At 39.7% G+C, this 13,125-nt stretch overlaps 1 protein-coding gene across 2 annotated transcripts in view; it reads left to right on the forward strand.

Annotated features, from left to right (window-relative positions):
* The window catches only part of dapp1 (dual adaptor of phosphotyrosine and 3-phosphoinositides), a 28,128-nt gene extending 15,584 nt beyond the window's left edge, over positions 1-12,544 (forward strand). The window contains exons 8-10 of one of the 2 annotated variants that reach the window (XM_085442247.1): positions 9,354-9,441; positions 10,544-10,602; positions 11,834-12,544. In XM_085442247.1, the coding sequence (XP_085298373.1) occupies positions 9,354-9,441; positions 10,544-10,602; positions 11,834-11,843 (157 nt within the window). In that variant the 3' untranslated portion in view covers positions 11,844-12,544. The remainder of the gene's footprint in view (positions 1-9,353; positions 9,442-10,543; positions 10,603-11,833) is intronic. The other variant, XM_085442248.1, reaches the window with a different exon arrangement.
* The last annotated feature ends 581 nt before the right edge of the window (positions 12,545-13,125 follow it).

The raw sequence follows: 13,125 nt of genomic DNA on the forward strand, positions 1-13,125 counted from the left end.
GTTGACCACCTCCACCTCCTCCCCCTCTATCTGAACCGGCAGTGGACCTTCTCTGGACCTCCCGAAGTCCACAACCAGTTCCTTAGTCTTTGAGGTGTTGAGTTGCAGGTGGTTTGTGTGACTCCATGCGACAAAGTTCCTCACCAGACTTCTGTACTCCTCTTCCTGATCATCCCAGATACACCCCATGATGGCTGTGTCGTCTGCAAACTTCTGAATATGGCATAATTCAGAGTTGTAGCAGAAGTCAGAGGTGTACAGGGTGAAGAGAAGAGGGGACAGCACAGTTCCCTGTGGTGCTCCTGTGCTGCTGACCACAGTGTCAGACGTGATGTCCTTCAGCCTGACGTACTGTGGTCTGTCGGTGAGGTAGTCGGAGATCCAAGCCACCAGGCAGGGGTCCACCTCCATCCTGTTCAGTTTTTCCTGAAGCATACAGGGCCGGATGGTATTAAAGGCACTGGAAAAGTCAAGAAACAGGATCCTGACCGTGCCTTTTCCCCCATCCAGGTGTGAGTGGGCTCTGTGTAGGAGGTACAGGATGGCATCCTCCACTCCGACACCCGCCTTGTATGCAAACTGTAGTGGGTCCTGGGCATGTTGTACCTGTGGTCGGAGGAAGTTGAGGAAGAGCCGCTCTAGAGTCTTCATAAGATGTGACGTCAGTGCCACCGGTCGGAAGTCATTCAGCTCATTGGGCCGGTTCTTTTTGGGGACTGGGACGATGCAGGATGTCTTCCATAGGGCGGGCACTCTCCCCAGTCGCAGACTGAGGTTGAAGACTCGTTGTAGCGGCTCCCCAAGTTCAGCAGCACACGCCTTAAGCATCCTAGGACACACCTTGTCTGGGCCTGCTGCCTTTCTGGGGTGAAGCTTCCTCAGTTGCCTCCTGACCTGATCCACTGTGACACTGGGACACTGGGAAATGTTAAACTCATTTATTCCAGTCAGAGAATGTTGCATATAATTAAATTTTTGCTTGATGCATAAAGTTAAAAGATTAAAACTAATAAAACAAGTTAAAAAAAAGAGACTTTTCCCTTTGATTACATTTTGTATGATGGATTATGCAGAAAAAGTAGAATTGGGCTGAAAGATCTATCGCTCTATCACCTGTTCAGGTTGTAAATCGTGTTTTTAAAAAGTAACTAAGTAACTAAGTAATTAATTACTTTTGAAAATAAGTAATCAGTAAAGTAACGGGATTACTTTTTTGGGGAAGTAATCAGTAATTAGTTACTGATTACTTTCCTCAAGTAACTTGACCAACACTGCTAACCTTGTGTTGTGGATGGATTATCTCAGAATCAGAATCAGAAAGACTTTATTTATCCCCAAGGGGCAATTAACATACAACAGAGCAGCATGGTTTTAAAGATAAGGACAGGGCATAAACAGGGGTAAGAGTGAGATAATAAACACACAGAATATACATTATATACACAGTTTCAAAACTGCACAGTTTTAAAATTAAAGTGACTGAAAGATGAATAAATAACTGTAAGTGAGTAAAAGTGAGTAAAGTGTCGGCAGTATAAAAAGAGTGTAGTTTATGTTTCTGGTGTGGGAAATGGTCTTATCGGCTGGAGTTAAAAAGCAGAGTGGGGAGAAGGTCATGAGGCTTCCCAGGAAGGGATAGTAAAAAGTCATCATGATGGCTGTGCTGACTCCAAAGGAGTTGAGTTTCGTAAGGAGGTATAGCCGTTGGTGGCACCTCCTGAGAATCTCCTCTGTGTTGGCAGAGAATTTCAGGAGGTTGTCAAAGATGGTTCCCAGGTATTTGTACTCCTCAACTCCCTCCACTGGCTTCCCGTGGATGATGGTGGTAACTGAAGCAGCCAGATCCCTCTGCTTACTGGAGAAGGTCACCACCATCTCTTTGGTTTTGCTCACGTTCAGTTCAAGTTTGGAGCTGTCACACCACTCTACAAACTCCTGCAGAGTGGGCCTGCTGGTGTTGGCCAGTAGGGTAAAGTGTCTTGCCCAACGACACAACGACCAGGACAGAGAGAGCAGGGGGATTGAATCGGCAACCTTACGGTTACAGATGAGCTTCCCAATCCCCTGAGCCACAGTCGCCCCCCACTTCATTTATGTTGGAAGTGATAGCAGAGCTGTACGTTTTAATTTTTCAGAAATCTCTCAGTCAGAACATGCTATATCATGCTTAGGTGGAAACTAGCGAGCTAACTTCTAACTCTGTTAAATGTAATAAATCCTGTTTTCATGGATGCCTGGATGTTAAACTTACTTGTTACACCTGGTAAAGCAGCAACGCTGATCATTTTATTACAGATGAAAGAATTTATACAGTTTTTAACTCTCAGTGATGCTGCAGTGTTCGTTTGACTTTGGGACCTGAAGCGGTGTTTGGACCTAGACATGGCTAATAACGTCAGACTTAAAGACCGGCCAGGTCTAGGCTGCTGGGGGATTCCCATGATGCACTGAGTGTTTCTTCTTCACTCACCTTTCTTACTCACTATGTGTTTGTACACCACTCTGCATTTAATCATTAGTTATTATTTATCTCTGGCTCTCTTCCACTGCATGTCTTATTTCTGTCTTTGGCCCCTCAACCCCAAACCAGTTACAGCAGATGGCCCCGCCCCTCCCTGAGCCTGGTTCTGCCACCTGTTTCCACTTGTTAAAAGGGAGTTTTTTTTAAAAGGAAGAATGTCTTAATACATTAACAAAAGCAAGGTTGCAGTATGATAAATTATGCACCAACAGAGCAGAAGCAGCTATGGCCAGAACTAGAATAATAAGACCCCTGGACCAGATGGATTCTCAGCTGATTACTATAAGGCCTTTTCTAATAAATTATTGACACCACTTACAAATATGATTAAAGAAGCCTTAGAAAATAACAAATTACCGGAATCACTGGAAAATGCAACAATTACATTATTGCCAAAGCCGGGCAAGGACAAACAGAGATGTGACTCTTATAGACCACTTAGCCTTTTAAACGCAGATTATAAAATATTATCTAAAATAATTGCACATAGATTGGAGGACATTATGCCTAAGATAATAAATGCCGATCAAACAGGCTTCATTAAAAACAGACAGGGAGCAGATAATGTGCGGCGCCTGCTCCACATATTGAATGCCGCTCAAAAAAATCAAGAACCATTGCTAATAATTTCCATGGACGCTAATAAAGCATTTGACAGGATTGAACCAAACTTTCTATTTCAGACAATGGAAGCCATGGGCTTCGGAGAAAAGATCACCCGCTATGTTAGGATACTATTTAACGCCCCCAAAGCCAATATTATAACAAATAATGTGCTTTCTGACACTTTCTCCCTAACCAGAGGCTGTAGACAAGGCTGTCCAAGTTCTCCCTTGCTCTTTGCGATTGCGATCGAGCCACTAGCAGTGGCCATTCGTACTAATGTTGCTATATCTGGAATCAAATTCGGTACAAGTGAACATAAACTTTCCCTATATGCAGATGACCTCCTACTATATATAACGGACCCTCTCAAGTCAATTCCCTCATTAATGAATTGTCTTAAAGAATATAGTGTGGCTTCAGGATATAAGTTAAATTATACCAAAAGTGAGATTATGTCATTAAATATACAAGATAATCGTGTTAGAGCTCTTACAGATCCACTACAGTGGTGTAATAATGGATTTACATATTTGGGCATACAAATTGGTAAATCTGAGGATAAAATATTCAAACTAAATTATATTAAACTGTTGGAGCAAACTAAACTTAATACACAGAGATGGATGGATTTTCCATTATCCCTCATAGGGAGAATTAATGTTGTTAAAATGAACATTTTGCCTAAGTTTACCTATTTATTTCAGTGTCTCCCTATAAATGTTCCTAAAAGTTTCTTCAAAGAATTAAATAAACTTATAACCTCCTTCATATGGCAAAAGAAAAACCCAAGAGTTAAACTCTCCTCATTACAGGCCCCTTATTCAAGGGGAGGACTCAACCTACCAAACTTTAGGAATTATTATCTGGCCTCCCAATACCGATCAATTTTGATCTGGTTACATGCAGAGAGGAGTGAGGTTCGATGGGTTCCAATAGAACAATATGAGGTGAATCCCATATCATTAAAAGACGTCCCATTTCTAGGTACGAAAAAATGTTTATCTAAGCTCACAAATAACTCGATGATATTAAACACCTTCCGTGCCTGGCAGGAATCCCACTCACTTCTAAAAATAAATATTTCTTTTCTTAGAAGGACACCCCTATGGGGCAATCCTGATCTCTCACATCATATTTCCGACTCCATATTGCGGGGATGGAAGGATAGAAATATTCGAACTGTTGCCGATCTATACAATAATGATACATTTATTGACTTCCAACAACTAAAGGAAAAATTTAACCTTCCAGACCAAATTTTTTTTAAATTTCTACAAATAAGAGACTGGATCAAAGAAAAAACCAAAGGATTATTCCCTGAGATTCCTAAAGAAAGTCCTTTTGAAACGCATCTTTGCACCAAACCATGGAAGTCAATAAAAGGAATAGCATCTTCAATATACACTATTATTAATGAAATATTACCTGACTGCAACAAAACGTCTCTGAAAAGAAAATGGGAGGCAGATCTGGGCTATGTTTATGAAGAGGTAGAATGGTACCATCTAATGGAACAGGCACAGACCATGTTAATTTCTACAAATCATAGACAAATGCAATTTAATATATTCCACAGGACATATTATACACCTTACAGATTACATAAAATTGATATTAATTACTCTCCCAAATGTTTGAGATGTAAGGTGATAGATGGTGATCTCCTTCATATGCTGTGGAATTGCCCAGTAATAGAGGAGTTCTGGAGACGGACTACTGAAATAATTTCAAGGGTAATTGGGATCCAAGTCGAAATGGACCCAAAACTATGGATTTTAGGTGACATAGATTCTATAAATGTGGATTACCACAAGAAATATTTTATTTTACTTGCGAGTACTGCAGTTAAAAAATGTATTCTGACACATTGGAAATCTGAAAATTCTCCAACACTGAGATATTGGATTAATGAGTTAGCATCCTACTGTACACCTGAGAAGATTTCGCATAGTATAAAAGGGAAATACCGAACCTTTAAAAAAATTTGGGGACCATTTCTTTCAGTATTACCGTCTTTGGACAGAATATAGAGATGACGTAAATTCCTCTGGGTTTACCCTGAATTGATCCTCAGTTATTTAGTATTTTAGTATTTTTAGTATTTATTTATTTATGTATTGTCATTGTCAAGAACAATGAAATTGCGTTTGGGGCTACCATACAACCCCCAAAAAAAGAAGAAAATAATAAATACCCCCTAAAACCCAAGTGTACATATTTAACCCAGTGTGACTCCAATGCAATAAGACAATCCTTAGCAATAATGTTCGTAGAAATTCAGACAAAGACCTGAGAAACATGACAAAATACAACAATGCAACCCGTTCAATATTATTGTACTGTGAGATATGATATCAGATATGATAGTTATCTATTTAAGAAAGAGGGGGGGGGGGCAGGAGGGGGAAGAGAATAAAGATATGATGCACCAATGCAGACCAGTTCATTGCTATTAAGAAGTTGGATATGGTTATTGTCCGTGAGAGGGGGGCAGAGAGTTCAGGAGCCTCACAGCCTGTGGATACAGGCTGTTGGCCAGTCTGGATGTTCTGGCCTGTATAGACCTGTACCTTCTCCCTGAGGGCAGCAGATGGAAAAGGTGGCGCGCAGGGTGATGTTGGTCCCGCAGGATACTGTGCACCCTCCTCAGACAGCGAGTGGGGAAGATATTACTGATCTCTGGCAGACTAGTTCCAATAATTCTGCCAGCTTCTTTCACCACCCGCTGGAGTGCTTGCTGATCGGCCTTGGTGCAGCTGGGGAACCACACTAGAAATCCATACGTCAGAACGCTGCTGATGGCACAGTTGTAGAAGTTCAACATCAGAGATCTGGGAATGTTTGCGCTCCGCAGTCTCCTCAGGTAGTAGAGGCGCTGTTGGGCCTTCCGTACAACTGAGGTGATATGGTTGCCCCAGGACAGGTCCTCGGTCACAGTTACCCCCAAGAATTTAAAACTGCTCACCCTCTCCACCGCCTCACTGCCAATGAAGAGAGGCAGATGGTTGTTATGACCCCTCTTCCGGAAATCTACAATGATCTCCTTGGTCTTTTTGGTGTTTAAGACCAAGTTATTGTCGTGGCACCATGACTCTAGTTGTTGCACCTCTGTCCTATAGTTTGTCTCATCATTGTTGGATATAAGTCCGAGCACTGTAGTGTCATCTGCAAACTTAACAATGAGATTGGACGCGCAGGAGGAAATACAGTCATGGGTGAAGAGAGTGTATAGCAGAGGGCTCAGAACACACCCCTGAGGGGCACCGGTGTTGACCACAAGGATGGAAGAGGTGTTCTTACCCACTCTGACACTCTGTCTACGGTTAGTGAGGAAGTCCACAATCCAGTTGCACAGAGAGGAGTTAAGTCCCAGTTGGTGGAGTTTGGGACGGAGTTTGTATGGCCGGATGGTATTAAAAGCCGAGCTGTAGTCTACAAAGAGGAGCCGTGCATAGGTGTTCCTGTGTTCCAGGTGCTCCAGTAATGTGTGCAGCACTGTGGCGATCGCATCCTCGGTTAGGCCCTTCTGATCAGAATTCTTGAATGTTGTGCTGATTCTTGTGTATAGACGGGTGTAAATATGGGCTGTTTGGATACACGAATGTGATGAAGTTGAGAGCCATACAGGGGTAAAGGGGTGGGGGGATGGTGGGAGGGGTTCACACGATATGTTTTTCTTTTTTTCTTTTTTTTTTTCTTCCTTTTTTTAAAATTATTATTATTATTTTTTATTTATTTATTTATTTATTTATTTTGTTTTGTTTTAAATTTCTGTAATTATCAATACTGTTACTATTATAATTATTATTTTTATTATTATTATTAATACGCCCGTATTTTCTGTGCTCGGTCCTCAGATGGTTGAGGCTATGTTTGAAAGATAAAGATACTAGAGTGTGTTCCTGAGAATTTTTTATTTTTTTTTGGTCATAATGGCCAGTCAAGCTTTGGCTAGTTGATGATACCTACTCTGTCCCATAACTGTGAATGTCTTTTATTGTTTGTTTCTGTTTGTTTGTTGTTTGTTTTCAATTTAAAAAATGAAAATAAAAACTTAAAAAAAAAAAAAAAAGAAAAAAAGAAAAAAAAGGGAGTTTTTCTTCCCACTATTGCCAAATCGCTTAGAATGTAAAGTTCCTTGAAGCAGCTGTTGTTGTGATTTGGCACTACACAAATAAAACTGAATTGAACTGAATTGTAGTTTCTGTTAATCCTTCACTCCTTTTATTGGTTCCTTATTGTTTTGTTCTTTATCCCCTCAGCTCTTTTTTTTTTAGTTACAGATAACCTTAGTTCCCTTTTCTGTCCCCATTCTTTATTAGGTTCCCATCTCTGGGTCAGATATTTTCATGTTTATGTTACTTCCCATGTTTTTTGGGGTGGTTTTTGACACTTGTGTTTTGTTTTTAGTTATACTTCGTCTCTCTCATCCACCATTATTAGTTTCAGCTGTGTTTGTTCCCCCTTCCTTCATTATCTTGTGTGTATTTAAAACCTCGATCTCCTTGTCTTCTTTGTCACGATTAACAGCTTGTTCGCTGTTGTTTCCTGTTGTCTGCTGTTTGTGATGCTGTTGCATAGTAAATCATAGGATTTGAGAACTTTTTTTCCCCTAAAAATCACAACAGTAGCAATTCTAGTAACTGAAATTGGACTTGATGCATTTGAAGTTGTGGAAGTAAGAGTGGCCCAGGGAGAGAGCGATTTTGCAGCGGCCAATGAAAACATAGGCCAGTTTGAGGAGACAGCGCTCCCAAGGTGGTATATATAATGAGAACTTCCAGACAGGTTTTTAACAACTCTTAAGATTGCACAGCACTGAAGCTGAATGCTGGCAACAAGAATTGCTGAGAGGAGAATAGACTGCAGGCCTCACAGAATGCAATGCAGGAACTTTTACTCCAGCTATTACACAGGAGAGCTTCACGGTTTGGGATTGTGATGGGGTCGAAAGATAATGCTTCCTGAAATCAAAATGATTGAAGTTATGCATAAGCTTCATTTGTTGTCTGTTATGGTCGTACTGACAGTGTGCATGTGAGAATGGATGACTCATGACTGCAGAACAAATCAGCCTATCGGGACAAATAAAGTAACCTGAACATTACAAGCCAAATTTTATGATGGATATGAAAAAAATTACAAATTTGTTGCAAAGTGCTCAGCAGCTGTGAGACCTCTCTGTTTTCCCCCTGCAAAACTTTGTTTGCCACAAAGGCCATTGTGGAAAAATAATTGGGCAAGCCAACAGCACATCTTTGGTCCATTAATTTGACCATTTTCCTGAAACATTTGTTGCATTAATTTGTTTAGTAGACACACTTCTTTGGCTGAATGGAATGCGATCATTTCAGTGTACCTTTTGAAGCTGGATAGTTACACAGGTTGCAATAATGATGCACTGTAACTTTAAAAATCCAGATCCAAATATGTGGCTTGTGCTGCTCCAGCTCTAGCAAAAAAAAACAAACAACAACAAAAAAAAACTACAAGACTCATAGAGCACAACCCTGAACCTTAACTTTTACTTGACTTTACTTTTACTTTTCACCAAAATTAAATCAGCTTGAACTGTTATTCGTATCGACCACCACACAAAATTGAACATATCTTGAAAACTGTGGATGCTAGTCCTGCAAACAGACACAGCTGAGTACATACTCCCTTCAGGGGGAGAATAGCAGCACCAATCACACTTAAAATAAGCACGTTACAAGTTTTAAGCTGCAACTGTATCGCTACACATTTTTATACCTTCAGCAGGCCTGCTTGTTTGTAACGTTACACTGACTTGCACTGCTGTTGTTGGGTTGCATTGTGAATGAATGTATTTACATTTGGTGTGGCTGTAGCTCAGGTGGGGGAGCAGGTCAGCTACCAACTGGAAGGTTGGTGGTTCAATCCTCTTCCAGTTTGGTGTATGAATGCTAGATAGTAAGCGCTTAACAGCTTAGAAAAAGTGCATGTGTGAATGAATTAGTTATATGAAGTGCCTGGTCTTTTACTTCATCCTAGTTCATCCATTGTAGTAAATCTGGCCCTACAGGTCTTTTTTACTGTAAGATAGTGAGTCAGTCAGTTGAATGGGACCCCTCAACAGACAGAAGAAGATGGATGGATGTTTTTTCTTACATGTACATGCACACACACACACACACGTACACAGTCACAAACGTCAGAATACAGGATGTTGTAAAACTCATCCTTCTGCTCTCTGTGTCCACAGTCTCGTGTTTCCAGATCGAACATTTTACCTTTGCGCTAAGACGGGTGTGGAGGCAGATGAGTGGATCAAGATGTTGAGGTGGAAACTGGTGAGTTTGTCCAAACTGGATGTTTTACATGAAGGAATGTTTTTGTCATCAACTAAAATAATTAAAATCAAACATTTTCTGAAAATGGGATATTGCAGTAGAAGGTTCAACATGTTGAGGGAACATTAATATTTATAAGGCTTAGGTCACGGCTCAGTGGAATTGGCTCTGAAGGAGGATTTGTACTTTAAGCGGTACCAGCATTGTGTGAAGTGTTGTAATAGCTTGTGTAACATTAGGCCACTTCCTTATTACTGACAAACTCAACATTTCTTCAACTCCAAGTTATTTAAATAGCCTTGAGACGATTGCACAGTGATCTGTTAAATGCAAGAAAGGGTTTTTATACCAGACAAAAAATAAGGAACAATCCTGGTACTACTAGTATTACTAGAAAATACCTTAACTATATCTCTCTCATCATAAAGAAGAGCATTACAGCCAGTTACCAGTGAATGTTTTTCAAACGGTTCAAGCACTGTGGTTGCAAAATTCCCCTGAAGCAGTGTACCAGTGACAGACTAATCTGTCTTAGTTGCACAACCCAGGCTTCAAAACCTGGTGAAAAGCCGTTGTTTCCTTTTCTATTTTTCATATTGGTCCATTTAACAGAGCCAACAAACACTGATAATTACTGTTATATTGCTGTTGTTGCCTCACTGTTTGGGAGAATTTACTGCTACTGCTGTTTTGTTCATAATGTATTCACTATTTGTGGACATTTGTGTGTAGTGTCAGTGTTGGTAAGTTGATTATCCCCTTTTGTCATGGTTGTTTTAATTATGACAAAATATATTAAACCACACTTTGAATATATACTCTTAACTGACTATTTATAAAATACTATGAAAGTTCCATACATGTAGAGATGCAGGGTGTATCTGCATATATATTAAAAAGGAGACAACTATTCATAACGTAACATGAGTTCAGAGGGGGAAAGTATTTCTGGAGTGTTTGCCGGAGCGTACAGTCATATGAAAAGAAAGTTATGTAAGACGCTATGTGGTCCTTTGAAAAATGAAGAATACTCTTATTATTTCAGAGTATTGCTGCTAACGGTGGTTCAATAAGCTACTGAATCACATGGTCTTTTACACAGGACTCTACACAATCCTGTGAAAACGTTTTTCACAACATACTGGAAAGTTTAAACAAGTGGTAAGATTTTATAATATTGACACGCTGTTAAGCATAAGTAAGAGATTATTAAGTACTAAGTCTATCCTTTGAAAAGCTCCTTGGTGCGTAATTTATAAATACAGATATAAAAGTTGATTCTTGATTAGAATCGTTTATAACTTGTTCATGGTATTGTTTAGAAGTAATTAACAAACAATTTAGATGTACATTGATACAGTGGGTTAAATAAGCACGTCACCAACTTTCAAAATAAACATATTTCTAAAGGTGCTTTTGACATGACATTCTCACCAGATGTCAGTAATAACCAATCCATTCCACACATGCAAAAAAATCAACCATAGATATCCACAAATCAAATTATGTGTAATATTTAGAAAACATCACAGGGAAACATTGAGCACATTTACTGAAATATATTTAATACTTTGGACAAAAGCCTTTGTGAGTGATGAAAGCTTCAACATGTCTTCAGTATGGAGTCATATGCATTGAGTGCATTGCTTATTGTTTTCTTTGATTCCAATTCTTTCTGTAGCTCTCCTTGTTCTTGGACAACTTTTCTGATCATTCTTTTCACTTCTCTGACTGAAATCTTGTGGGAGCCCCTGGTCATGGTCAGTTTATGGTGAAATTCTATCTATCTATCTATCTATCTATCTATCTATCTATCTATCTATCTATCTATCTATCTATCTATCTATCTATCTATCTATCTGTCTGTCTGTCTGTCTGTCTGTCTGTCTGTCTGTCTGTCTGTCTGTCTGTCTGTCTGTCTGTCTGTCTGTCTGTCTGTCTGCAAGTCCCACAGGATATTAGCTCGGTCATTTTAAACCACTCTAGGGGGCGTGTCTCATTTTGACCTTGGTACTTGCAAACCGTACTCAGCACAGATGTCCCTGTACACTATGCTGGCTGCTTGGTTATGGCATTCGATTTATGCCGTGCCTGCTAGCACCTTGCACCCTGCTGTTATGTGCAGAATTGTCTCCTGAGCATTTTACACAGCCTAAACATAAACATTTATAAATTACATACTGAGGAGTAATGTTTTTTAAACAATGAATTAAGCACTTACTGATACTGTACTAATGCTTAATCCCTTAATAGTTTGTCATTATTATACAGTGTTGGGTATAAAGTGTTAGCCAACAAGCTAAATTTGTAGGTAATCTTAAAATGAATAAACTTATCATTTAATGTTTCAAATTTTTGTGTCTTTTTAGTTTCATTTTGATTTTTTTTTCAGTCCCAGATAAGAAAAGGCAGATGATGGCTGTCACTGGAGAAACAAGATGGAAGGAAGACCAACCTGCACTGAAGGACTGAGATCAACAGGATGCACAATAATGAACAACAGGACAAAGAGAAGGAAAACAATCACTGAGCTAATTTAAATTACAATTTGAATTGAATTAGCTAACCTGGATAGCAAGGTGTATCTATAGATTGTATGGGTTAATCACATACAGACCAATACCTGCTGATGGGTAACGCTAAAGAAAATAATAGAATTTCACTCAGATAACTGAATCTTGGAAGCTGTGTTTTCCATATCAGCAGTGTGGCTGTTCTCCACTGACATCTACCATCAACAAGTCATTTTCACCCACAGGACTGCCACTCAGAATATGTTCTCTTTTTATGATCATTATCTGTCATTCGTACAGACAGATGTGAGAAAAACTCCCAGTAGATCAGTAGTTTCTGAAATACTTTGACCAGTCTGTGTGGCACCATCATCCATACCACTTTCAGAGACACTTTAACCATTTTATTCCTTATTCTGATTGAACTCAGCTTGAACATCAGCAGGTTGCTTTGATCGTGTCTGCATGTCTGAATGCATTGAGTTGCTGTCATGTGATTGACATTTGTGTTAACAAGCAATTTAACTGGTGTACCTAATTTGTTTAGTACAATAATTTAATACGATATATTAAAACCACTTGAAAAGCCACAGTCTGTTCATTTAGTGTAAATTTCTTCTTAAATTAGATCAGTAAAAAGTCTGGAGTTCATTCTAAAGTTCATTCTGCATCTGTGAGTCTGCTTGGGACCTGGTAATGTAAATTTTGCTATCAGGCAGTGATTCCTCCTCAGAGAATTTACATTACAATGCTCCAACGATGCATGTTCCCCAAGTTGAGAATATCAAAGGAGTATAACAGGAATGTCAACTCAGCTATTGGGTCTCCAGCTGTCCATGTGTGTATTGGAGTAAAATCTAGTTTAAAGTTAACTCCCATCCATCCATATGTTAGAGCAGAGCAGGAGGCTCGTAGCAAAGGCCTGGCCAGTACAGGGCTCACAGGATGCTGGTGGCTCAGGTTCGACACGATCACGATGCTCATGCGTTCTGGTGTCCTCGAAGTCTCGGGCTGCAGAGGGTATACAGAGTTATTATGCAGTTTGATATAGAACAGTAGGAATGATTTCCTGCATTCTTTTTGGTAGTAGGGTCGAATCAGTGTAAGGTAAAAGTAGCTCTGCTGCCTCAGAAGTATGGAGTGGAGCAGGTGAGGTGGATTATCCATGATG

Source organism: Copadichromis virginalis, linkage group LG19 (assembly GCF_057382275.1).
Source record: "Copadichromis virginalis isolate Kocher_CV1m ecotype Utaka linkage group LG19, C_Virginalis_male_GT1.1, whole genome shotgun sequence".
NCBI lineage: Eukaryota > Metazoa > Chordata > Actinopteri > Cichliformes > Cichlidae > Copadichromis > Copadichromis virginalis.